This window comes from Amphiura filiformis, chromosome 15 (genome assembly GCF_039555335.1).
Source record: "Amphiura filiformis chromosome 15, Afil_fr2py, whole genome shotgun sequence".
Classification (NCBI taxonomy): Eukaryota; Metazoa; Echinodermata; class Ophiuroidea; order Amphilepidida; family Amphiuridae; genus Amphiura; species Amphiura filiformis.
Genome location: NC_092642.1, coordinates 10,488,723 through 10,516,042, shown reverse-complemented (window position 1 = coordinate 10,516,042; position 27,320 = coordinate 10,488,723). Strand labels below are relative to the sequence as shown.

At 35.4% G+C, this 27,320-nt stretch overlaps 2 protein-coding genes across 2 annotated transcripts; both read right to left on the bottom strand.

Annotated features, from left to right (window-relative positions):
• Nucleotides 1-6: 6 nt before the first annotated feature.
• LOC140170706 (uncharacterized) lies at nucleotides 7-13,271 on the bottom strand. The gene is made up of 5 exons (XM_072193944.1): nucleotides 13,118-13,271; nucleotides 11,948-12,067; nucleotides 9,298-9,432; nucleotides 8,318-8,412; nucleotides 7-421 (listed from the first exon to the last, which is right to left on the bottom strand). The coding sequence occupies exons 1-5, from the start codon at nucleotides 13,269-13,271 to the stop codon at nucleotides 53-55; spliced, it is 873 nt and encodes a 290-aa protein (XP_072050045.1). The 3' UTR covers nucleotides 7-52.
• A 3,149-nt stretch (nucleotides 13,272-16,420) lies between these two features.
• LOC140171234 (uncharacterized) lies at nucleotides 16,421-25,437 on the bottom strand. Its single transcript, XM_072194453.1, has 4 exons — nucleotides 25,196-25,437; nucleotides 21,424-21,555; nucleotides 19,181-19,275; nucleotides 16,421-18,712 (listed from the first exon to the last, which is right to left on the bottom strand). Exons 1-4 carry the CDS (start codon nucleotides 25,374-25,376, stop codon nucleotides 18,356-18,358), a joined length of 765 nt encoding a protein of 254 aa, XP_072050554.1. The 5' UTR covers nucleotides 25,377-25,437; the 3' UTR covers nucleotides 16,421-18,355.
• Between the last annotated feature and the right edge of the window lie 1,883 nt (nucleotides 25,438-27,320).

The following is a 27,320-nucleotide window of genomic DNA, read 5'->3' as shown; positions in this document are numbered from 1 at the left end:
TTTCTATACTTTGGCGTCATTCGATGTGTCAGATTGTTGTATTTCGTTTGCTTTATTCAAGAACCCACGAGTGCCCTTCTGGAAGATCCCTCCTTCCAGCATCAGGATAAATAATATATTCCGGATCCGTCTTATACAAAGCAGTATCCGTATCCGTCACACGCAATCCCGGATATTTGAACTCTACTAATTTCTTCAGGAAGTCTAAGGCAGGTGCATTGTTGTCATTTGCAATTCCAGTAATCTCAGCTCTCAAGAAGTAATCGTACGAATTCAGAACCGGGGGTGAGACAAACTTCTTGTAGAAGCCAACCTTAGTTATACCGATCTCTTTAGGTGCGTTTAAGATGAAATCTGCCCCGCTCTGTGCTCGCCAGTTTTTCTCAAAGTCGGCTACCGCAGCTGCCTTTTCCTTGTTTACCTGAATTATACGAATAAAATTATGGTAAGGTAAGCCATGTCAGTCTGTTACGACATAATAGCATGAAAAGTTCATTTGTATTAATATAGCAGACTTTAGTAATGAGAATTATACAATCGTAATTTCGCTCATCAGAAAAAAAAACCAGATCACGGCAACAATGCTATATACAGTGGAATATGTATAGCTAAATAATTCTAGTCAACTAGCTTCTATTAAGTTAAGGTTGTACATAGGCTATATCAGGTGGGTAGGGGTAAAAAGTAAGATTATTGCCATTTTGACCAAAACACGTACGCATTTATGATTTGCCAAACAGAAACTAACAGAATAACACCTAAAAAGTATCATTTTTTTGATCATTTTGCATAAATACGACTTTCCACGATTTACAAAATGTTTGTACCGGTGTGCTTGTTGTCAAGTCGATGACAGAACACGCGTACCAACCTTGAATAATTATACTGAATTGTGATGTAACATTCCGTACAGAGAGGTATTCAATACGGCGTGACAGAGCCATTATCATTCAAATAAAAGTCTGGCCTCCATAAGGTAACAATAAAACAGGTAATATGTATGACTGGTCGTGAAATCGATCTTGAAACCTGGCTCGCTGTCATCTTAAGCTACAGGGTGTCACTTGCATTTATTATGGAGTGCAGAATTAACTATCCATTTGTTGCCGAAATCAGTAACATGTAATTGTGGACATAGCTAGTTCTTGCTCTGAGCCCTCGTAATATTGAAAACACATGAAAAAGATTAAAACTTAATCTGTGCCAAATTTGGTGTATCTCCTATGACAACTGTATGATGTCTACACATAATTGCAAAGTAGGCCTATGCGATAGTGATAAAGCAGCAATGTCTTGTGCTTATGAAGCCTTTGTTGTAAGTTACACATATGCAATTTTTACACGTGCAAAACCCGGGTGCAAAACATCCAGTTTTAAGAATATCAATATCACGCCAAAACGAATGAAGTTTTTGCAATGAAAGTAACACAATAAGTAGGTGACATTTATGCCATTGTATTTTACGTACCGTACTCAAATTAAATACAATGTTGATTAATGTTTTCAAACACGGTAAAGATCATTCTGGAACACCCTGTATCTTAGAACCGTCCTTCAACACAGGTGACAGTATAATTGTTATATTGTTCCGGTTCATTTTACGACATATATCCTTCCTGATTTTAATACACGATGATACAATAAAACACGAGCTCGGTTTGAATGGTTGTGGAATCAAACTAGAGACCTGTTCCTTTGTCACATCATGGAAGAAGAAAGATATTTCTTCCATGGTCACATTAAGAGCTGGGGTATGAACGTTTGGACAGTATTTATTGTGGGAGATTAGAGCACATCAGACATATCGAATTGCATTCTGAATACGAAGAATGTCCTTCTGATATCAAAAATTTTTGATTTTTTGAAATTCGCAATATAATTCACATTTTATGGCAAATCATTAAAAATTGATATTTTTGATATTTAGCAGTACTCGAAGTAAACTTTATAAATCTGATGATTTATACTTAAAGTGTATGGGTGGGATGAAAAGCCGACGATCAATTGAAAAATTTGACCTTTCGTATTGAAATATGGATTTTTTCCCAAAACACTTCAAAAAAAATAGGGCTTTTGGGAAAAAATCCATATCTTCAATAGATCAATATCAAAATTTCAATTGATCGTCGTTACCTCCTATAACTAAAACTTTGAAAATATCAATCATTATAATTTGTCATAAAATTACTTGAGGATTATATCAAAATTTTGAAAAATATCAATTATTTTATAATTTGTCATAAATGCTTCGTATTTTCAAAATGCGAAAAATTCGATACGTCTGATTGCTCTCATGTCCCTAAAATATTGTCAGAAACGCTCAAACGCTCATTCCGGATCCCTTAATAGACCTAATAAATCAAGCAAGAACGATTTCATCCCAAATCCTTTCACAGAATTGACCGTGTTTTTCAGCGCTGCAGTGTTGCAGTATTAACTTTCCCCAGGCTTCTTATGAATTGATTGTCAATACATTACAGGTATATACATTAAAACTCAAACGGGAGAAAGAATCGCGCATACGCACGTTAGAACATATTAAACATTGTTTTTAAAATTGTATATTACAATTTATTTACATTAACATTGTATCCTAAATAACATGGACATTTGGGTGATATATTGATGTAGTTACGGGATACATATTTAGTGCCGATTTGTCCCAATTTGCTTTTGACTTGCCTGGCAAGCACACATGGCTTGTCGTGAAGAAAAGCTTGAAGACAAAGTTGGAGACCCATAAGGAATTATATTTATTCTCAAACGGAATCATGATAAAAATCGTAAGTAAAAGTAATTAAATAACATAGCGCTATTAGCTCGCCTATGAACCTTGGTATTCGTTAGTTAACCGGATAAATAACTTTGGCAAAACTGACAAATTTGTACCAAATTAGCGTTAACTCGTTACTGTCGAAAATGCACAAAATATGGCTTCCGTGAATATAAACAAATTGATATTTAAAAATTGGTTGGTGTATTACCATAAATCGAACATGGACATGCAGGATGGTATCTCTAGAAGTCTTTTTGCCTAAAAAATTGGAATTTTGTTGAATTTAAAGTAACACTAGAGGCAAATGGTGGTCATAGACCACAAACCTAGCTGGGGCATGTTGGTGTTGTGGAGGTATCTGACCCCTGCAAAATGTTCCAAAAATGTTCCCCTGTCATGAGGTTTGTTGTCACCGAGTTTTGAGTCCTGTACTCCTCACAGATGTCCAGAAAATGCAATTCTAAGATTTGACCCAGATGACCTTTTAACCAGACCCCTGCAAGATGTTCCATAATTCACCCCTGGTCATGAGTTGTCACCGAGTTTGAGCCCTGTACCTCTTACAGATGTCCAGATAACGCAATTCTAAGATTTGGCCCCAGAACGATGTCTTTTGAGCTGACCCGTTAAAAATGTTCCAATATGTTCCCCCAGGTCATGAGGTTGTCACCGAGATTGAGCCCCTGCACACCTTACAGATGTCCAGATATTGAAATTGAAGATTTGACCCCAGCTGACCTTTGACCTGCTCCTGCAAAATGTTCCAACATATGTTCCCTGGTCATGAGGTTGTCGCCGAGATTGAGCGCCGTACGCTTACAGATGTCTAGATATTGAAATTTGCGAAGATTTGACCCCAGCTGACCTTTGACGTGATCCATGCAAAATATTCCAAAATGTTACTCTTCTCATCAAGTTCATTGTCACTGAGTTTGAGCCCGTACCCCCTACATATTGCCAGAAAATGCAGCAATTCTAAGATTTGACATGACCCCTGCAAAATGTTCCCCTGGTTGTGAGGTTTGTTGTCACTGAGTTTGAGCCCATAAATACCCCTTAGGGGCTATCATTTTCGTTGGAAGGAGGATCCCAAATATACAGGGGTCATAAATTTTCCGGAAAGAAAAAAAATGCGGGGTGGGCATAATACTTTTGATGACCAAAATGTATGAGAGTCACAAGATGACCACAGATAGTGTGTTTATTTTTATTCAAAACTAGCAGGAGCTAGTAGAGTAAACAGGAGCAGTTAGTAAACGGGAGTGGTTAATAAAGATGTTGAACGGTGATGATAAACATTGTGTCTTGGACTAAAAACATGAATAGGAATTATTATTATTGCAGGTATAATTCTGGTTTACCCTCATGCACCCTGTGTTTTAGGGTTAGGGTTTGGTTAGGGGATGTCATTTTTCTTCGTCAGGGGGGGGGGGTCGGTGACCGGAGTAAAAATGTTTATGACCCTCCTATCTTGGGTCGAAAAATTTTATGACCCCCCCCCCCCCCACCCACCCACTTCCACCTACACAGACTCAAGACAAATTATTCATTGCCGGAACAAAGGCGAGGAGCGCATCAAAACTTTAGAGCAAAGAAAGTGTGTGGAGTGCGTTAAATTTAATTGTGTGTGTAAAGAAGGCGCGCTATATGCGCAAAATATTTGCATTATATAATGAAAGATTGTGTGCAAGAACACATGCACAGCGCGCTAAAAGTTTGAGTCACCAGCCCTTAATAATTCTATACCCCCTATTTTGGGTGTTGAAAAATTATAACCCCCTATAATTGGTCTAAAAATTCTATGAGCCCCCACTCCCAGTATATTCATGACCCCCCCTTCAAAAGAAAATGCCAGCCCCTTATAATTTAAATTTAAATTAGGGTTAGGATTAGGGTTAGGTTTATAAACGGTGAGGATTAGGGTTAGAGGTTATAATTGAAGGGTTGCTTAGGGTTGGAGGGTTATACTTGTGCATAGGGTCTCCAGAATTATTCAATACCTTATGAATAGTCCTGTAACTATCACTAAATAGAATTAAATTAATTAAACTATGATCAGTCTTACCTTGTTAGTACTAGCTAGTATTTCTCATTCAAGATCACCATGATTACAGAAAACAGCAAATGGGTGATAACCATGATAACAATAAAATGTACTGGTACCATTAACTGCAATACACATTTATAAACATTTATCATACCACGACACTGACCAATTCATCTAACACTGAAACCTTTTGGAAATGCAGTTTTAACTTGTTGTAGGGCATAAGGTTGTGCAATAGAAATGATTTACAATATTACTTGTATACCCTGACCAATTGACCCTATAACTCTCTCTCCACGCGGGTGTCGACTGCAGACGACAAGTTTCATTTTTTTTCCAAAAATTTCATATTAAAATTGTTTATTTTCATTACCATATTTGGAAGCAGCATTAAATATGCATTAAAATGAGTACAAACAAGCCTGGTATTGGTTCAGTGGTTCTTAAAGATAGACTTGATATTTTGAAAAAATATCTCAAAACTAGAACTTTTATGTTGAAGCTATATGGCTAGCATGCAGAGCACATTAAGGGGGTTAAACAGCTCAAATGTTACAGTCCATGACATATATACTACTATACATCAAATGTAATGTGGCACCACATTAGTGCTTTCACACACACAGTATAATACCCAGTGGACTCGGAGGTATCATGAACAGGTTCTTGCACTTCTTTTACAGTTTCCAATTACTATAGACTTTTAAAGGCCTTTTATACTATTTTCCCCAACTTCATAAACAAACAAAAAAAAAAGGTAGGAAAACAAATGAATTCATGTCCCGCATTCATGTAGGCCTATTCCATTTGCAAGCTATTTTGTGTTGCGCATAATCTTAAACCATGTTTAATTTCCCTGTAAAATACAAGAACACCAATTGTTAATGTTTTAAACCACACAAATTAGGAACTGAAATATAAAACTTAATGCAAGATGTTTTTAATCAAACAAAATAAGATACATACTCTAAGATATAAGTAGGCCTATAAAACAAAAAACCTAACATCAGAAGACAAGAAAATCCCTCAACAATCATTTACTTAAACAAAACATAGAGCCTGTAAACAAATGCTAGTTAGAGTTTGATATTAACTGCCATGATAATGGCACTGAAAGAATTAAAGTTCCTACTGCAAAGGAAACACATCTGATAGTTTATATACCGGTACTAACATTGGAATTACTAATCAAGCCAAAAACACATTCATTACAAAGAAAGAGGCCAGAGAACACTTTCATTAATACAAAGAAGAAAAGAGGTCGGACATATTATAGAAATAAATGCTAAACATTTTAAAGCCTGGCTCATTAATCCCCTGTTTCCAAACATACCACCAAAGTCTGTAAAACATGGGTGCAAAATCAAAATCAAAAGATAAGCCAGAGCCTAATACTAGTACTTTTAATAGTAAACATAATATTAAACCCATAAATTTATACTACAATTACTGTAAGGAGTGCCTTTAACACACCTGCATGGTTCATATCAAAAATCAAATTTCTATTTAAAAAACGTATATAAATATGCCATTACTGCTTCTGTCTTTCTAATTTAGAGTGTACACCAATCACTGTCACTATTATTCAAGTTTTTTGCAATAACCTTTCAATTCCCACTGAGCCCTTCCAAAATCATATTAGCCATCAATCCTCTCATACACACCTTCCCTTGGCTTGGATGACGAACAGATGATAATTGCATTTTGAGAACAGGGTATGAGTTTTTGTACCCATTATTGTCGAAGGTTATTCAATGAATATACAAATATATTGGGGTTCAAGAACTGTGCCCTGATAGATGAGCAAAAGAACATGTGCAATTTCACTTTGTTGTAGTTCGCAACACAAACTTAAAATAACAGGCAAAACAGACACATCATTTATCGGTATGACATTTTCGTATTGGTGCTGCCCTATCTATCTACCTATTGTGCAGACTACTACGGTATGGGTTCCTCGTACTAACTAACGGGCAAAACAGACACATCATTTATCGGTATGACATTTTCGTATTGGTGCTGCCCTATTTATCTACCTATTGTGCAGAGCTACTACAGTATGGGTTCCTCGTACTAACTTTGTTGCCAGCGGAAGAAAACGGGAAGATTACAGTGGTTTGTTGCCAGCGGAAGAACCCGACCGATTACAATACCTAGCTGGGGGGTGGGGGGGTGTAAACCCCCAGCTAGGTAAAAATAACATGCGCCAGACAGTGGTCGACGAGAGTGTAAAATCAGGTAGTATTTTGTGTATTGACGAGCTTCGAACATGCCTTCGTTGCATTCGAAGTCGCAAATATCTATCATAATTCTTATTTCAAGGTCCTGTAAATACCTCAGCAAAAAGATAGGGTCATCGTCCAACACGGACTGCTCGAAAAGAGTTCACCTATAAAAAACTGCGTGGGCTGTTATGCGTCGTTATATGTACAGGCATATTTGAAGAATTTCCTATCAACTAATAATATTAAGATTGCTAAAATATTAATCTAAAGACTTCAATCTTTCATGTGCAACATAAATTTTGCACCTGAGATAGATATTGCTAGGCAAAATTTCACAGCAAACATGGCAGTTTTCTCCCATTTCGGAGATATTTGAGACAATACAGCTCGACCCCTTAAGACGCATCTTATTTCGCTCTGAGTTTGTATAAGCCAACCTTAGTTATACCGAGTCTTGTTTGTTATATACTAATTGAACTTGCCTTCAGTTTTTGATTTGATTTTTTTTTAAATCTACAGCATGTAGTTTTAGTTCTTTGCTTTTATATTTTGTTGTCTGTCCCTGAAGAAGAGCAGTTTATCTACTCGAAACGTCGGCTATTTTGGCTGTATTGTGCACAGTGGTTTTCATCACTTCAATGTACTTTTGTACTGTTTTCTTGACACTTCTGTGGGCTCTGGAATTGGCAATTTTTGGTCATCGAATTTTGCCTGTTTTGTGCCTACATTGGTTGTTTGGTATATCGTGTCTCTTTATATGCACATTGATTTTCACCACTTGTTCTAGTGTAACTTTGTATTCCCATTGATCCTTAATGTTTTTGCAGGTTTAGCACTTCTGTGGGCCTTGGAACTGGTAATAATTGGCTATCGAACTTTGCTTACTTCTAATGCCTACATTTGCTGTTTTTGTCCCCCCGCACACTGTCTAGTCTGTATATTACTTGTTCCTCCACAACAAGTTGGTATACCATGCTCTTTTTCTATCCTGTTGTTCATATTCAAGGTATCCTCTTGTATCATTTATTGATCCTAAATGTGTTTTGTGTCCTCGTCCGTTGGATTCACCATTCACCTTTAAAACACTGCTGTGATTTTTATATTTAATGAAATTGGACACACGGAGCATCAAAATGCGCGTAAATAAATCGTCCTTCTTTCTATGTTGAAATATTGTGAAAACAATAATTGGTTCTGAAGCTATAGGTGTATTTATAACAGCTGCGTTACTTTTTGTGCAGTCTTTATAAAAACACCTTGTGTACTTACATGAAATGCAGTTAAGATCCAGAGTGAGTTATCATCACGCTGCAGCCAGGGGACTAAAGGTTTGCCAGTCGATGTTGCAAACTCTTCATAACCACCTTTGCAGAGCAACAAAATCAGAAATATCAAAATTAATCTTCGTGATTCTTATGTATGTAAATTACTTTTTGTCATCTATTTAAAAGAATGGTAAAGGTATTTTGTCTTTAAAACACGCTTATCATTTGTATTTTGGTTTGTAAAATATTAATTAGGTGTTTTCCCGATTTTATATTTTGATCTATACCATTTTTCACCATAGCGTGGCAATGACGTCAGTTTGATGACGCAGATTTTCGTGCACGCATCTTTGCGGCGTCTTTCAATAATTTTGTACGTGTGTACGTAAATACTTTAAGGGGGTACTACACCCCTGTGGTAAATTTGTGACTATTTTTGCATTTTTCTCAAAAGGTAATAACACACTGGTAAAAAAGGTTATGTATATTATTGGGGCAAGGAATCCAATTACTATACTGAAATTTCAGTGACTCAAGACAAGCGGTTCAGTAAATATGATAGGAAATGAGGTACATCCTAGCGGTACCTCATTTTCTATCATAAGTATCGAACCACTTCTCTTGGGTTACTGAAATTTCAGTGTAGTAATGGATTCACTTACCCTAATATACATAACTTTTATTACCAGCGTGTTATGGTTTTGAAAAATGAAAAAATAGTCACACATTTATTGAGGGTGTAGTACCCCTTAAGCGAACTTTCGCGAATTGAAGCGGCGCCTAATTAAATGCTACGCCAAGTATTCATGAGATTTGAGGTATGGTGTAGCTATATCAAATAAAACTGGAGAGGCTAATTCTAGTCCCCTCCGGGATCCAATCTTAATGCTTTAATCTATGCTTAGGGTTTGAAAAGTTTTTTTTTTAATCAAGGGAACATAAAATATTCTGAAGAAATTATGCTTCAATAATTATTAAGAATACCTGGGAATTTCTTTTGATGTCCAGGTGGTCCGTGCCCTTTGAGTGTCACCTCTTTGAATTCTGGGTTATATGGTCCTCGGAATGCAGCAAAATCGGGGCCGTCGAAGATAGCATGGTTGACGAATTTGAACTTTCCTGTTTTAGGAGATAAACATTCGTGCGATTATTACGTATATTTGTGCTACACTGCGCATCCGTACAATAATGATATAGGCCTATCTTAAGGGGTACTACACCTGCCCAATTTTGTGCCTATTTTTTGCATTTTTCTCAAAAATTATAGCACATTGGTGACAAGTAAGATATGTATATTATAGGGGCAAGGACTACAACTATTGTACTGGAAATTTTATTTCAGCACAGACAACAGTTGTGGAGTTACAGTCAAAAATGAGGGAAAACCAATATTTGATCAATAAATCAATAAGTACTTGCCTTGAGTTGCTGAACTTTCAGTGAACAATGACATTAGAGATATGAGGTTGCATGGTCATGTGTGAGTGTCAAAAAATGCACCTAAATTGCGTGCTTTGGAAGATAGGGCAATTTTGCAGAGTCACCGATGCAAACATTTTCAATGTTGATTTTAGAGAGCTGTTGGTGGGATCCGAACAGAAGAAATTCTGTTTTATCATCATTTAACTTCAAGAAGTTTGATTTCATCCAATTACGGATTTCACTGATACAAATTTCAAGAGAAGCAATTGCAGAATTAGCAATATGTTGAGAAGATTCAAATGACAAATAAAGTTGTGTGTCGTTCGCATAAACATGATAATTCAATTGATGGCGAAAAATTATATCCCGTACAGGGTAGGTGTAAATGGTAAACCACCGAGGTCCAAGTACAGAGCCTTGAGGTACAGAGTAATCAAGAGTGGTAGAATGAGAAGTAGCATTGCCAATGCGAACATTTTGCGTCCTATTTGTAAGGTATGGTTTGCACCAGTCCAGGGCAAGCTCTTGAATGCCGAGATAATAGTGAAGACGGGAGAGAAGAATATTATGGTCAACAGTGTCAAATGCAGCACTTAAATCGAGAAGAATCAAAGCTGTGATTTGACCATTGTCAAGTGATGTGAGGATGTCATTACCCAGATAGCAAGACAACGTTGCCCCAACGTTGGCAATGGTTGGCATGGTCGCGGTCGGTAAGCCGACGCCAAGCCAACGTTGGACCAACGTTGACATGACAACATTGAATCAGGGTTGGGTCGACGTTGTTATGCCAACGTCAATCCAACGTAGCCAGCCAACATTAAAATGACAACGCCAACGTTGTAGCGCCAACCTTAAATGATGGTCGGTAGGCCAACGTCGAGCCAACGTAGCCAGTCAACCTTAAAATGACGGTCGGCATGCCAACGTTGGTCCAACGTTGTTGTGCCAACCTTATATTGATGGTCAATATGCCAACGTTCGAACCCCGGTTGGAAAATTAAGGTAGTGACTTGTGTAAATAAAGGTAGTTAATTTGTCTGCGTTGTAAAATATGCCAACGTTCGAACCCCGGTTGGAAAATTAAGGTAGTGACTTGTGTAAATAAAGGTAGTTAATTTGTCTGCGTTGTAAAATAGAGAGCCAAGTAACTTAAGACTTGGAAAAAGCATAGTATACACAAGTAACTTTTTTTTTTTCCCATGATTTTGTCTCATTTGGGCTTGTTTGCCAAAGGTTGGATTAACGTACGTTGGCTAATGGTTGGATCAACGTTGGTCAATGGATGGATTAATAACGTTGGCCCAACATCAAAGATTTGATGTTGGCCCAACGTCGCAAATTACATCTGTATTACGGTTGGGTCAATGTTGGATCGACGTTGGCCCAACATTATGGAGGTTGGCTGCCAATGTCGAAAAGCAACGTTGGCCCAACGTAGAAAGGTCAGTTCGCTCACGCTGGACCAACGTTGGGCCAACGTAGTGTTGCTATCTGGGTATTAACTCGAATAAGAGCAGTTTTACACGGATAGAAATAATAATTTGGTTTATTACGGGTAGTCGTGCACTATATAATGTTTTGCTTGCAGTGTATTTTCTAGCTATGTTTTGATTTTATTGTAAGGGTACTCCTTCAATTGAAATAAATAAATAAATAAATAAATAAATAAATAATTAATTAATTAATTAATTAATTAATTAATTAATTAATTAATTAATTAATTAATTAGTAATTAATTAATTAATTAATAAATAAATAAACTAATTAATTAATTAATAGCCACATCTAAGGCAATTATTAACAATACCTAGACCCGGAATCGTATTAATAATAAAATGTAGGCCCTCTATTCGAATTCCATACTGAGTAAATTGCAGGCAAGTTGTACATGTTCACTTTATAGATGTACCTTAATCATGTTTAGAAGCACACTGCTACTGGTAAAATTCAGGGCTGGCTGGGTTTTATTCAATATAATTTATATTTTAGCTCAATACATGAAACGAAATATTTTACTTCCACGTTTTATTTCATTTATTGTTTAATATACATGACATGTGCAAAATAAAAAGTATTTTGATATAACAATTCGACTGGGCAAATTGGGCCTACAATCACGTTTGTGCAAATAAAATATTAAATGCAATAATCATGGATATGAAACAGGGAGATGAGACATACATGCATGATGTAAGGAGGGCATGCATACCTTGTGGGTTTAAGTTGCGGTGCAGCTGTGTCACCAAAAAGCCCTTTTCCTTTTTTACATGATTGGCAGTATACTGCCAACCTTCCACAAATGTCGGGAAATCAGGAGGGCAGGAATTTCCTCAAAAGCGTTGAACACCATATACATAGGTAGAATAGGTGGCTCACGCGATGGTCCTCCCAGAGCAGCCATTATCTAATATGAATGTATAGGCCTTTCTTTTATGAAGCTTTCATACACGTCTGTGATTCACGAATCATTGCCAAGGCCAGACTTGTATTATGAAACAATCATGTTCTACGCACGCCTGTTGTTGAACTTGACGGTTCACACGGCGTTCCCAGGATTGTTGTCAAGGGTCAACGGGTCTATTTATGAATATGTTGGTGACCGGAGTAAATTGTTTTATAACTCCCCTATCGCGGGCTAAATTTTTTACGACCTCCCCCCTATCTCAGGTCGAAAATTTTTATGACCCCCCCTCCGTTTCGCCTACACAGACTGACGACAAATTATTCATTGCCGGAACTAAGGCGCGAAGGGGGCAAAAACGTCAATGCGAAGAAAGTGTGCAGAGCCCGTTAAAATTTTGATCATAAGTGTAAAGAAGGCGTGCGGAGCGCACAGAAATTTTGAATCATATAACTAAAGATTGTGCGTACATTTTGATCGTAAGTCAAAAGAATGCGCGCGCAGCACGCGAAAAATTTGGGTCACCAGCCCTTAATAATTCTACAACCCCCCTATTTTTGGTGTAAAAGATTATACCCCCCTATTTTAAAATGAAATTTGCCTATTTGTTTCAAACCTGATTTTTTTTGGCACATTTGTATAAATGTTTACACTTGTCTCAACTAATTAGGTTATTAGTCTACACCTATTGCCCGTATTAAATCGTTGCCAGAGGAGTTTTGAATGAAAGTCATGGGTACACGTGATTTTTACCCTCTTTAGAGTATTGTTCAATAGATATCCAAGAATAAAACTTATTTCCAAAATTTCATTCCGGACATTGGATTGCGAGTTACGCGTACCGCGTAAATAAGCTTAAATAGGCCTACATAGCCCCATCTTTAAAAAAAATAAAATGCTGGAGTGAACAATATAGCCCATGAGGCGGGTTGACACAGGCCAAGAACTCAGACACATGATATAACTTGATGCTTACACTCTGCTCTTGGAGTTTCTTGGAGGATGGTGCGCTGTTGTCAGATACGTCTCCGACTACTCCATCTGGTAGGCTATTCAAAACGTGAACTGCGGTGTGAATGAAGGTCCCGCCAGTAGATATGGTTCTAGAAACTGTGAAGGCATAGCAAAGCATGGACAAGCTGGAGATCTTCTGACTACAAATGGCTTTGGTAGCAGTGCCTTCAGATCTGTGGCACACAGGTATGGCACGTAGGGGAATTTAGTATGAGGTTTTCAGGCCTGACTCACATTCACGCCATCTTTTGAATTACTTAAAATTGTAGGGTTTTAAAATCTATTTCTTTTGTTTTTTCATTGTATTATGAGGAAAGTTATGAGCATTGAAAATAAGCATCAAGACAAAAGTTATTCTTATGTTTGACTTTGTTTTATTAGGATTTGTAAATATATTTGTTTTTCATTGTATTATGAGGAAAATTATGAGAATTGAAATTAAGCATCTAAAAACAGTTATTCTTATGTTTGACTTTGTTTTATTAGGGCTTTAACTTCTATTTCTTTTGTTTTTATTCTATTATGAGGAAAATTATGAGAATTGAAATTTACAAACCTCCTTTCTTATGTTTGACGTTGTAATATTAAGATTTGTAAATATTTTTCTTTTGTTTTACATTGTATTGTGAGGAAAATTATGAGAATTGAAAATAAGCATCTAGAAAAAAGTTATTCTTATGTTTGACTTTGTTTTATTAGGGCTTTAAATTCTATTTCTTTTTTAAAATTCTATTATGAGGAAAATTATGAGAATTGAAATTTACAAACCTCCTTTCTTATGTTTGACGTTGTAATATTAGGATTTGTAAATATTTTTCTTTTGTTTTACATTGTATTGTGAGGAAAATTATGAGAATTGAAAATAAGCATCTAGAAAAAAGTTATTCTTATGTTTGACTTTGTTTTATTAGGGCTTTAAATTCTATTTGTTTTGTTTTTTATTCTATTATGAGGAAAATTATGAGAATTCAAATTTACAAACCTCCTTTCTTATGTTTGACGTTAAAATCTATTTTAAAATCTATTTCTTTTGTTTTTTCATTGTATTATGAGGAAAGTTATGAGCATTGAAAATAAGCATCAAGACAAAAGTTATTCTTATGTTTGACTTTGTTTTATTAGGATTTGTAAATATATTTGTTTTTCATTGTATTATGAGGAAAATTATGAGAATTGAAATTAAGCATCTAAAAACAGTTATTCTTATGTTTGACTTTGTTTTATTAGGGCTTTAACTTCTATTTCTTTTGTTTTTTTATTCTATTATGAGGAAAATTATGAGAATTGAAATTTACAAACCTCCTTTCTTATGTTTGACGTTGTAATATTAAGATTTGTAAATATTTTCTTTTTGTTTTACATTGTATTGTGAGGAAAATTATGAGAATTGAAAATAAGCATCTAGAAAAAAGTTATTCTTATGTTTGACTTTGTTTTATTAGGGCTTTAAATTCTATTCCTTTTTTTAAAATTCTATTATGAGGAAAATTATGAGAATTGAAATTTACAAACCTCCTTTCTTATGTTTGACGTTGTAATATTAGGATTTGTAAATATTTTTTCTTTTGTTTTACATTGTATTGTGAGGAAAATTATGAGAATTGAAAATAAGCATCTAGAAAAAAGTTATTCTTATGTTTCACGATATTGTATTAGGATTGGTAAATATATCTTTTGTTTTTTCATTTTATTATGATAAAAAGTATGAGAATTAAAATACGCATCTAAGAAAAAGTTATTGTTATGTTTGACTTATTAGGGCTTTAAAGCTTATTTCTTTTTTTATTTAAAAAAATTATATTATGAGGAAAATTATGAGAATTGAAAATAATCATCAAGAAAAAGGTTATTCTTATGTTTGACTTTGTTTTATTAGGGTTTGAAATCTATTTTTGTTTTCATTGTATTATGAGGTAACTTATAAGAATTGAAATTAAGCATCTAGAAAAAAGTTGTTCTTATGTTTGAATTTGTTTTATAAGGGTTTGAAAATCTATTTCTTTTGTTTTCATTGTATTATGAGGAAAATTATGAAAATGGAAAATAAGCATCTAGAAAAAGTTATTCTTATGTTTGACTTTGTTTTATTAAAATTTGTAAATATATTTCTTTTGTTTTACATTGTATAATTAGGAAAATTATGATTTACGCGCTTGTAACCAGTCAATGGTCGTGGGGAGTTTGAAGCACTTCCTTTCTCTTGACCCAAAGGCTGACATTAAAATTGTTAACTTGATTATTGGGAGTGGCCTTCTTTTCCTTGTTCTTTGTCTACAAATCTGTTTCTCACTTCTCTTTCCATACAAGCCAGCATGCTTATATAGGCTTTTTAGCCTGGCTTGAGCATTTTGTTTGAGCCTGGTCCCATCAGGACCCAAGCGTGTCTCCACACGGAGCGACCATTTAAACAAACAAACAAACAAACTTAGTCTTTTTTCATTCTGTCTCAGATTATAGTTATTGCAGTATAATATATTGTGTAGGCCATGATGTTGTTATACAATGTGTCTCTGAAAGAACTGTACTGTCGCAAATTGTAAATCTAGAAAAACTTATTCTTATGTTTGACCTTGTTTTATTAGGGCTTTAAAATCTATTTCTCTTGTTTTTCATTGTATTATGAGTAAAATTATGAGAATTGAAAATAAGCATTAAGAAAAAGGTTATTCATATGTTTGACTTTGTTTTATTAGGATTTGTAAATATACATCTTTTGTTTTACCTTGTATTATAATAAAATTATGAAAAAAGCATCTAGGAAAAAGTTATTTTTATGTTTGACTTTGAAAGAACTGTACTGTCGCAAATTGTATTTTTAGTATTGCAATATAATACATTTTTGAATTTTGAAAATTGACTGTTCGTTCTAAAAATGTGGATCACGCAATAACTGGCACTATTTTCTGTTTCGTCGTGGCTTTAAAATACACAAAAATGAAATTTTCTGATGGTACAGTTCTTTCAGAGACACCTGTAGTATCTATAGTGCTCCATTTATCCAATCCATATCTGCATTCTGTCATTTATCTGCATAATGTACACAGATGTAGGTGTTAATTTGATTGGCATATCAATATATTTGCACTTTAGTCTCGGTACTCACAGATCCTGATCCACACCGAGACCAACATATCTATAAGAGATAGGAAGCGATGCATTGTTAGGGACCGTTCACAAACACTTGTAAGGGGGGGGCTGATGCAACAAAATTTCATCGCGAAAATTGTTCGCCTCCCCTTAACACACCTCAAAAATTCAGGGCCCCTTTTGACATGAAAATTATGGGTCAACCCCATAGAAAAGCATATAAATTAAATTTTTTTTTTAGGAAAGTTTGTGGTCATTTTTTCAGCCCCCCTTAGGAGGGTCAAAAATTTTCAGGGTGTTTGTGAACGGTCCCTTACCATTGTCCACTCTTACGTGGCAGCATTATACAAATGCCTCAATCAATTTCTTAAATCAAATTGTCACACTTTCTATTGTGCAATTACTAATGTCGATCGGGCAAGGACTTAAAAAAAATCCGGGAAAAAATCTTAGTTTTGATGAAGAAAAATGGGGGATGAGGCTGTCGATCGGGTCAAGGACCTTTACATTACGATTGGGTTTTGGAAAGAACCTTCTGTAAAATCATGCATGACTGAATTACAAAATAAATCCCTTACATTTCAGAGATCGGACACTAATCCCAACCATAACAAACCATGTAAACAATGATCACCTATATTACAGGTGATATTACAGGTCTATATTACAGCATTAGATTAGTAAACTATGATCTATTTGCAAGTATTATTTTGATTGGGCAGGAAAGATGTGATACTATTTTTTTTATAGTAGTCTAGTTGCCGGCGTCAGGTATATATAGAATGGTTTTTTTATGATGATGACATGGACGTACTGATCATTATGTATGATGCAAACTCATAGGTTTTGTGCGTTTGGCAATTTGGGAGGGGTGGGGTTCAAAATGACCCCATAGGATTATAAAATCAAAATTTCAAATTGCTCAAATACCTCTTTCAAATATATCAAATTATTTACATAAATAAACAAAAACAAATAAATAAATAAATAAATAAATAAACGAAAAAAATTTAGCAAATTTTAGCGTAGCATTAAAATCATAAATACAACCATTGCTGGCAGGAGGACTCGAACCATCGATATTGATATCAGCAGTCTGATGCTCTACCATTGAGCTATGACAGCATCTAGTGATGAGGGTCGAGTTTTTAGCTTATACAGTGTTTGTCTGTGATAATGCCGCCTCGTGAAAGAAATAAATATAAAATCTCAATTTTTAATTTAAATTTATTTCATAATTTTCTACCCTATATTTTCTTTAGAGCAGGGACGAATATTTCCCCTTTTATCCAATTTGACCGCTATATAAGAATCTACTTCTTTTTTATTACTGATTTAATTCCGCGATTTTTTCCATTAAGCAATATCAAAGATTAATGTCACACATCTCACAACAGATATTTAGTTGGCTTAGTGGTCTTGCACAGTGCTGTTTAACCGGGAGGTACCGAGATCGATTCCCACCTCTGCCTTTTTTTTAAATACTGGGAAATAATAACCTGACATTCGCCGCTGACATTCGTACTGCAGAAGCGGAGTTATAACTTGTTAAACTTTGCTCCTTCCGTAAAAGGGTACATTATTTTGGCACTACATTATTTCTTTTTTTCACATTCCTGGTATTAAATATCAAATGGTCATAATTGGCGGTCACTTCAAATCATCCCCAACTGAACGAGGTTCAGGAATGTCCTCTCATTGTTAATTGTTGGTTAACCCACCACTTGAGAATAAAGGACTATGAATAGGTGCATCAGGATTACCTACGGGATTATCTCAAGGATATAATTCTGTTCTCCCTCCTATTCTTACATCTTCTCTGATATGTGCTAGTGTCATTGGTTATTGTTAAAAGCCAATAAGGTGTGTAATTGCAATATTTCCTCTGAATAGGAAAGACTCTCTACATCGAGTTATGTATGCTGGTGGTTCGCAATACTGTTATTTAAGAGAAGGTATCTTCCAAATCCAAATCGAAATGAATATATGTTTTCATAACTGCATATGGACTTCATTATCTTCAGTTTCGTTCTTCTAACATCCTGACTCTGATATGTGTGTTTATATGTCAACTAAAATCTAACAGTTTACTGTAAAAAAACCCGCCTCGCATCATCATTCCGGAATCCAGGAATGACCTGTAGGAGGATCCCTCTTTCCAGCTTCCGGGTACATGACATATTCCGGATCCGTCTTATACAGTCCGGAATCGGATGCAGTCACGCAACTTGGATACTTAAATTCTCTCAATTTCTTCAGGAATTCCAATGCGGGTGTCATGCTATCATCTTTGATTCCAGTAATCTCAGCCCTAATTACGTAATCTAAGGCTGGGCGTGGTGTAAACTTCTTGTAAAACCCAACCTTTGATATGCCGAGCTCCTTTGGTGCGTTCAAGATGAAATCTGCACCACTGTTGATGCCCCAGTTTTTCTCAAAATCAGCCAGTTCTGCTTCTTTTCCCTTGTCGACCTAAGTTTTCACAAAAACATTGTCATTGTTAATAACTTGACAGTGATTATAAAAAATTACTATCACATATAGACACATAAGCTAAATCACACCCCACAAAATGCGCGCATCCTACTGTTCACACACCACAATAAAAACAAGTTATTAGCTATATAACCTTTTGACTCATTTTAAAACACACAAAGAGAGGGGGGGGGGGTATCATTGGTATTGAAAATTAATGGTTCAGAAGTATACGGTTTCTGACAAACCAAATGTCATAGCAATAAATAAATAAATAAATAAATAAATAAATAAATAAATAAATAAATAAATAAATAAATAAATAAATAAATAAATAAATAAATAAATAAATAAATAAATAAATAAATAAATAAATAAATAAATATAATACCTTTAAAGATACAATACAAAACATTAAACAATGTCTAAAACTTCCCGACCCTTCCCCCTTAAATGTTTGCTTACATTGAATCCAGTTAGAATCCACAGTGAGTTGTTGTCACGCTGTAGCCAAGGGGCCAAGGGTTTGCCGGTCGATGTTGCAAACTCTTCATAACCACCTATTAAAGTACAATAGAAATAATTATTTTTACATACTAGTAGCTATATGGGGCAAATTTGCTGAAAGTATTGTGAATTCTTATCGGTATCTGAAGTATTACCTATACCATACCGGCCATTTTTCACATATAAGCTTTATGCGGCAAACTTACTGAAGGTATTGTGAACTCTTATCGGCAGCTGAATTACTCAGAATGCAGATTAACAATTCAAAAATTCACATCCATTGTTTTATATTGAAAAGATGAATGACAAGGTTTTTCGTACAAAACATTGTTACGACCAGCTATATAGTTGCAACCTAGCAACATTGAAGAGTGATAAGTTATCTACCACGGAGAGGAGAGGATGTAAATCCACATGGTCCTGAAAATATCCGCATGCATGGCATTAACTGCGTAAAACGGGTCATCCGGAATGCATCCACCCGGGTTATCAGTTGGAGACAGAAAAAAATTACACAGAACTGGTGGCCTGAAGAAGATAGAGCCTGAATATATTGCACAGGTAAATGATTACATAATGGTTTATTACGGTGGTTACATACGTTGTGATGTGCCCTGAGTAATTTAATTTGATGATTTATCTTTGTTTACAATTAAAATCTATTTCATGAGACAATTTAGGGATTCCCCTTTCTTGCATCAACTTGATCAAAAACAAATTGAATCATTTCTAATTTTGGATCATATGGGAATTCCCCTAAGATTGTAAAGTGAAGATGACATAATATGGGAATCCCCTCAGGAAGTGATGTCATGGGATTCCCCTCAGGACTTGATGTCATGTTAAAGGTTAATCTTATAATTAAGACTTGGGAATTTCCCAGATTGCAGCATAGTGGGAAGGTAGTAATTGGCTATTAATAGAATGGGTTTTTTTCAGTGCTTGGTATATAAGAAAATGTAAACATGATTCTTCACAGTTTATAGTGTTGATCTGGGGTAGCTAGCTAATGTGATTAGATTCTAATTCCTTCAAAGAAAGGAAAATGCGAACCAGATATATTTTATGTAGTCAATGTACTACTGCCTGCCAGTGTTGTCGGAGAAGATCTAGAATACGTTAAAGAACGTACTTCTTCCAAGAAAGGAATGTATATTCTTCTGTTGACTTGCTGAAGTCCGGTTTTGATACAACACATCTATCAAAAAGTGGGGACAACTGCATTGCAGTTCTGCTGCCTGAAGATATTGCGTGAAAGGTGGAAATACCACCATTTTTTGGAGAAAGCAGCGCAAGGGGTTAAGCGTTTGTAGAGCAGCGCAAGGAGATAAGTGTTTGGAGAAAGCAACGCCATTTTTTGTGTGAGGATTTTATTCGCAAGGATATTTATCAATGCAAGTGTACAATGGACTTCGCTGATTTTCGCAGGACAAGCGAATAAGTATATACACATCAGCCGTCCAGAACAATTGTTACCATCAAGAAGAAGAATGCTGGCTAAGTACTGATTAGTTTAAAGAATATTATTGTATTTGATTATTACTGTATGTGCATTGTTTGTCATATATTGTACCAATCATATCTTACTTTCAATTAAAGACTTAGATTTTGTTAGCTTAATCAAAAAGTGTATTTGTGTTGTGCATTCGTGTGAATTTGGGTACAAGGTGATTTTGGCCTTGAGTCTGTACGACTCGTAACACCGTATACCGTTTGACAGCAATACTTAACCGAAAAAAAAGCAGAACTAAAGCAATATGGCCTATTCTTGGAACCGAAAATCGACATTTCTGTGGTACATATTGCTTTATTTCATCATAGAACCAGAAAAGGTATATGATTTCATACAAATTAGGTAGTGTGGAATCGATAGTTGCGGGGTTTTGGAATTACTATAAATTGCCTTTTCCAATATGATTTTTACCCCAAAGAAAAAATATGAGATTCCCATTTAAAGCCTTTATAATTGTTGCCATTCTGTCTCTTTCTTTCTCTCTACAAGCAAACATACTTTAGGGGCCGTGCAATAATTATGAGCCCCCCGGGGGTAAAATTTCTAAACGGCTCGCCAAAAATCGCTTGCCCCCCCTCTCGGCCCGCCAAAAATCGCTTGCCCCCCCTTTCGGCTCGCCAAAAATGTCTTGCCCCTTCCCCCAATTTTATCCTCCCCCAGGGCTCATAATTATTGCACAGCCCCTTACCTGGGAAGAACTTTTGATGTCCTGGTGGTCCTTGTCCCTTGTTTCCAACTTCTGTAAATTCCTTTGATGGTCCTCGGAATGCCTCAAAATCTGGTCCGTCAAAGGTAGCATGATTTATAAACTTGTATTTGCCTGTGAATTTGTTACATAAAGATAAGTAATTATGAAAATGAATGAGAAAAGCAAAAAGATTATACTACACATCTCTTGGACTATTAAAAGCAACTGCGTATTTTATATGGTAGCTCGTACTATTATTTACAATAGTTTATGCAACACAGAATTGATAAACCATCCATTTATGATTGGAATGCCACTTGTTTTTTAATTTTTTGAATTGTAACATAACAGAACATAAATTGTGACGTGGTATATCGCAAGGACACACTTTTGGGCAGGATTGGAAAATGGAGAAATTGCAACAAAAAAACCAAAAAAAGCCCGCGCATGATTTTTTTCACAATTTGGGTTTGTTGCAAATTTATGATGCTAAGGCCAAATAAAAAAATAACATGCATATCGTCCAGACTTTTTCAAAAATTGGTGAGGGAGGTCTTTATTATTTGTTATTGTGGGTTTTTTTTACCATTCATTTCTGTGTAAAATTGCAATTGCAAAATAATGTTTGTCAACACATCATAAAATCGGAGAGGCCCCTAATATTTTTGATTTCCCCAAAGCCCTACCCCTAGCTTGAAGGAAGTGTTTGCAATGTGTTTATAAATGATAACCAAGAATTTCTAAACATGTCATTTCATCACAACAATTTTAGAAACAAAGTATAGAAGCAAATAGGAAAAATAACAACAATATTTAAAAATCTCCAAAAACCGGTGAGGGCGGGGACGATATACACGTTATTTATTTTACTTGGCCTTAAATAATGCTTAAAATATTGTCTGATAGTTTCAGACGGGAATATAACTGGCATCTTGTATTTTTGAGACATTTTTCAAGATCATTCCTACTCTCAACATTGTCAATAATATAATTAAAGGCCGATATCTCAATTTCCAATTTTAAAACACTATAATTCACGAACTCAATATCTTCGCTTAGGAATGTCCATTGTTCAATGGGGAAAACGGCGTTGTGGAGCAAAATATCTCTATTTAAGGGCTGGGGTATGAACGTTTGGACAGTATTTATTTTGGGACATTATAGCACATCAGACATATCGAATTGCATTCTGAATACGAAGAATGTCATTCTGATATCAAATAATTTTGATTTTTGAAATTCGCAATTTAATACACATTTTATGGCAAATCATTAAAAATTGATATTTTTGATATTTAACAGTACTTGAAGTAAACTTTATAAATCTGATGATTTATACTTAGTGTATGTAGGTGGGATGAAAAGCCGACGATCAATTGAAAATTTTGACCTTTCGTATTGAAGATATGGATTTTTTTAAAAAAAAAACACCAAAAAAAATTAGGTCTTTTTGGAAAAAAATCCATATCTTCAATATGAAAGGTCAAAATTGTCAATTGACCGTCGGCTTTTCCTCCCTGCTACATACACTTTAAGAATATATCATTAGATTTATATAATTTACTTTGAGGACTGTTATATATCAACAATTTGAAAAATATCAAATTTTTATAATTTGTCATAAAATTTGTATTATATTGTGATTTTCAAAAATGAAAATTATTTGATATCAGAAAGACATGCTTCGTATTCAGAATGCAATTCGATAGGTCTGAGGTGCTCTCATGTCCCACAAAAATACTGTCGAAACGCAATAAACGCTCATTTTAGATCCCTTAAGATATGTAAAATACTCAAAATTGAAAACCTGCCCAAAAGTGTATCTTTTTTGGTCTAAATACAGTGATCTGTATTACATGAAACATCATTAAATTAACAATAAAGAAGACAAATACTGCAGCTTTTTAGTGATTTAAAGAGCAGATCACTAAGGAAGCACAAGGCTATTTGGTATTTTATTGCTTCAAAATTAATGTTGTTAAAGTTTTTGAAATCCCCTACGTGCCACAAACTCTCTGACCCCTGTTCATACAGCCAAAAGCTTTTTTTAATCCCCTATTCAGAACTCTGTACTCTATACCTCTATTTTTCCGGCCAGCCCACCAAAGTATTTCTGCAGTGAACACTCGGCCTAATGAATGATTGAATGAATGTGTGAATGAATGAATGAATGAATGAATGAATGAATGAATGAATGAATGAAGACAATCACGGTCGACATATACGCTGGCAAATGACGTAGTAAATCAGATTAACTACCATAGCAATAGGTGAAAACAATTTTGAATATATCGCGCTGTACCACAATCAGGTTGCACGCATCATCTGTGTATGTCTGCAATCATTTAGATTGAATACAATACCGGCCTTTTCAAAGATTTTTATCTTACAGGTGCGAGTGATCAGCATGATATGGTTCATAGTAGAGGTACCGCATGAGTGCAGCGCGGTATATTCAAAATTGTTTTCACCTATTGCTATGGTAAGTTAATCCGATTATTACTTAAAAGGGCATTTCGTGATCCACAGCCTCATTAGACTATGCCATAGTCGAATTTTATTAAAAATATGTTATTATTAGTCATGATGAACCCATTTCGTTGAACTCAAAATTATACTGATGTTTATTAAAATTAAAGTATTCAATAGTAAAATGGTCATAAAGAGTTAAAAATATCAGACGATTAGTGACAATAAAAGTAATTGAATGCAACATTATCTTGCATAATTATAACGGCTCACTTTAATACTGAACAATTCTGATTTTGGAATCTACCCGTTTATTGATAGCGAACCCCGAAATTTCGACTATGAACTTTGAAATGTAAGCAGAACTTTACCCCCTGGACTTTGCTCCCTAAAAAACACACTGTCAAGCATAGTTGTTTATCAGTCCATTAACCACAAGTACGCGCTAGATGTTTGATGAGAGATTAACTTTCGCGTCTACACAAAAGCGCCGCTAATACCACAGACAGTTGTTTACGGTGTAGTTAATGGTAATGGCGCGGGCCCAGACGATTTACACCATAGCGAGGTATGGGCGACCAATCACAAGGCAGATCCATTTAAAGATGCATTACATCATGCCCAATTTAACTCTCCATAGAGTCCCGTGTTAAAAATCTTAACCGCAAGGCAATGTCAGTAGTCCACTTGGGAAGCTAACAAACAGAGGGAGTAGGGTGACTGATCACAGATGGACTGATCAGATGTGAAAATCTATCAATTGTGCACACATTAATTAAATCAGAGTTTTAAGCTTAAATACAATATCCAGAGTATGCACAATGGGCAAGTGGACTACGGGGTAGTCTACAGCCTCATCTCCCCACTTTTTCAAAAAAAGTTGAGATTTTTTATATCACTGGAATACTCTTGCTACATAATGTTTATGTACAAAATATTTCTTGCAGATTAATTCGTTTAGCAAAGATATCGTGAAATTTGAATTTCGTTCTGGTGCACCAGAATGAAATTACAACGTATTGTTTATGGAGCAGTGTAATAGGCCTACACATAATCATACATAACTCGCAAACGCAAAATCGGAAGCAACTGAAATTTTGGGAATATGCTTTTCGTGGATATGTACTGAAAAATGTCATAAAAAGAGGATGCTAGGATCACGAAATACTCCTTTAACTTCGCCAGCGTACAGATAGTCATTTCAATATGTGCATGTATAATGTTATTGTATGTGTCACAATTGACTGAATACACACATTGAATAACTTTACGATACGCACCATCATGCATCATTCTACATTACCTTGTGGATCAATATTGCGATGAAGTTGTGTCGCTAGAAAACACTTGTTTTTCCTCACATAACTTCCCGTATACTGCCAGCCTTCAACAAAGGTTGGGAAATCGGGAGGAGGTGGAATTTCTTCAAATGCGTTGAACACCAGATACAAAGAAAGCTGAGGTGGTCCCCTAGGAGCAGCCATTTTGAAATGATTTTTGCGCCTGTTTATTATGTGTCATTGATTACACTTATGGATTGGATATGCCTATGTATTCTCTTGTTTGCTAGCTCCCAGGGACGCCTCCATGCCTTAATCACATAAAGGTCTAGTTCATTTGTGTGTGGATTCGAGGCATGCAGCCGACGCTATCCAGACGTATTTTATTTGATTGACAGTGGGTAAATAAATAAATTATTGTACATGTAGGTCAGGTCAGAGAAATATTTTACGAAATATAATTGTACCTACAGGGTGTAGTTTCCATATTGTTTTAAAAGATATTAAAACTATAAAAGCAATCGTATTTTGAGTTGATCTGAAATGTAATGATACACTTACATCATATTCTGCTAATTTCATTGAGATATCTTCATATTGATATTATTGAAAATCGACCAATTTCTCAATTACAGCGTAATTAAAAGGACTGATATACCGGTGAATTGTACAATACGTTTGATTAACGCAAGGATGCTTTTATCTTATCATCACATCTAAAGGGCTGTGCAATAATTATGAGCCCAACTTGCAAACCTGCCCCCCCCCCAATTTACCCTCCCATCCGCCCCTAAGATTACGGCTAGGTCAATTTTATTCAGAGTCAAGTATTGTAAATGGGATAGCGCCTTCGAAAACTAAAGTAAAAATAATATAAAAAAGTTTCACCGGCCAGGTTTTGAACCCGCGACTATATGCGAGTGTTGATTCTGCATTGTTGCATTGTACCTATAACAAGATTTGGGGTGATCAATAATTGTTAAATATGGGGCAGATTTTTAAGGAAACCGTCGAACCCGGAGAAAACCTGTAAGAGCGTGTATGGAAACCAAATGCGGATAAAGTCACTTGAGAACGGCCGGGCTTGAACCCAATACCTCATTCTAGTTGCAAATTATCGCAGGAGAAAGTTGGTTGTAAAGAATCAAATCGAAACTCAGGCTCATAAAATTACGTCAAAGTATTGCCACCGTAGACGAAATAAATATAATTTAAGACGAAATATTAGCTCGCGTTTTCAAAAAGTATCGTGAGAATATTCATGATATTTGTGGGTTCGGAAAAAACAAATCAATAAATGTCTAAGTGTATAAAACACAAAGATATCAGAGGCACCGTTTCAGGCCAACTAACATTTTATTTGAATCACTTTGATGACAACTAAACTATCCACATACATTCTGACCAAAGTTTTGCCCCAAACCTGCCTCAACCTTAATAAAAATTCCCTTTAAAAGGGAAAGCCAGCCTCAATGTAGAAGAGGTCTTGTAATTAGTTTTGGTCAATGTGAAAGGCATTTTTAGGATCACGCTTACATCTACATGACAGTCCACCAAACCATCAACGATGAGAACATGCACACTGAAACAGCAGAAAACATTAATTCCTAATCTCATGTCAACTCTTTTAATTCATTACATGTACTCCAAATTGTTCTGGTCTGTTTGTTCTGTTGTTGTTGTTGTTGTTGTTGTCGTTGTTTTTTTGTCTTTTCAGCTTTTTACCCACGATATCTCAATTTCCAATTTTGTAATACCAGAACTTACGAACTCAATATCTTCGCTTAGGAATGTCCGATTTCACTGCTTTCGATATATACACTGCCGGTTTGAGTTAACTTACATGTACATTTTATTTTAAAATAACTTAATTAATTCGCAATGTATATTTTAAGCCTACTATATTATAATAGATAGTGGCCAGCACATTTATAAAGGACTGGTTACTCACTACAATCTTCACTCTTAAACTGTGTTTTTCTGAATGTGCTGATCATGTTGATTGCTAGTCGGAAACTCCTGCGAAGCTATGGACATGGCATCTTACATACTCCATTCTATAACAGTCTGCCTAGTGCCTTGTGTGTTTTCTCTTCAATCATTTTGTTGAATGTAATTTTATGAATCAAATAGTTATGTGTCATTTTA

Bases quoted from the DNA above. Each gene is read 5' to 3' on its own strand.
- LOC140170706 (XM_072193944.1), bottom strand. From the start codon at position 13,271: ATGCTTTGCTATGCCTTCACAGTTTCTAGAACCATATCTACTGGCGGG. The intron at 8,413-9,297 runs GTATTCTTAATA...TGCTCTGCAAAG, and splicing joins ACATCAAAAGAAATTCCCAG to GTGGTTATGAAGAGTTTGCA. The intron at 422-8,317 runs GTAAGTACACAA...CGTATAATTCAG, and splicing joins GGATCTTAACTGCATTTCAT to GTAAACAAGGAAAAGGCAGC.
- LOC140171234 (XM_072194453.1), bottom strand. From the start codon at position 25,376: ATGGCTGCTCCTAGGGGACCACCTCAGCTTTCTTTGTATCTGGTGTTC. The intron at 21,556-25,195 runs GTAATGTAGAAT...ACAAATTCACAG, and splicing joins TCGCAATATTGATCCACAAG to GCAAATACAAGTTTATAAAT. The intron at 19,276-21,423 runs GTAAGGGGCTGT...GTACTTTAATAG, and splicing joins ACATCAAAAGTTCTTCCCAG to GTGGTTATGAAGAGTTTGCA.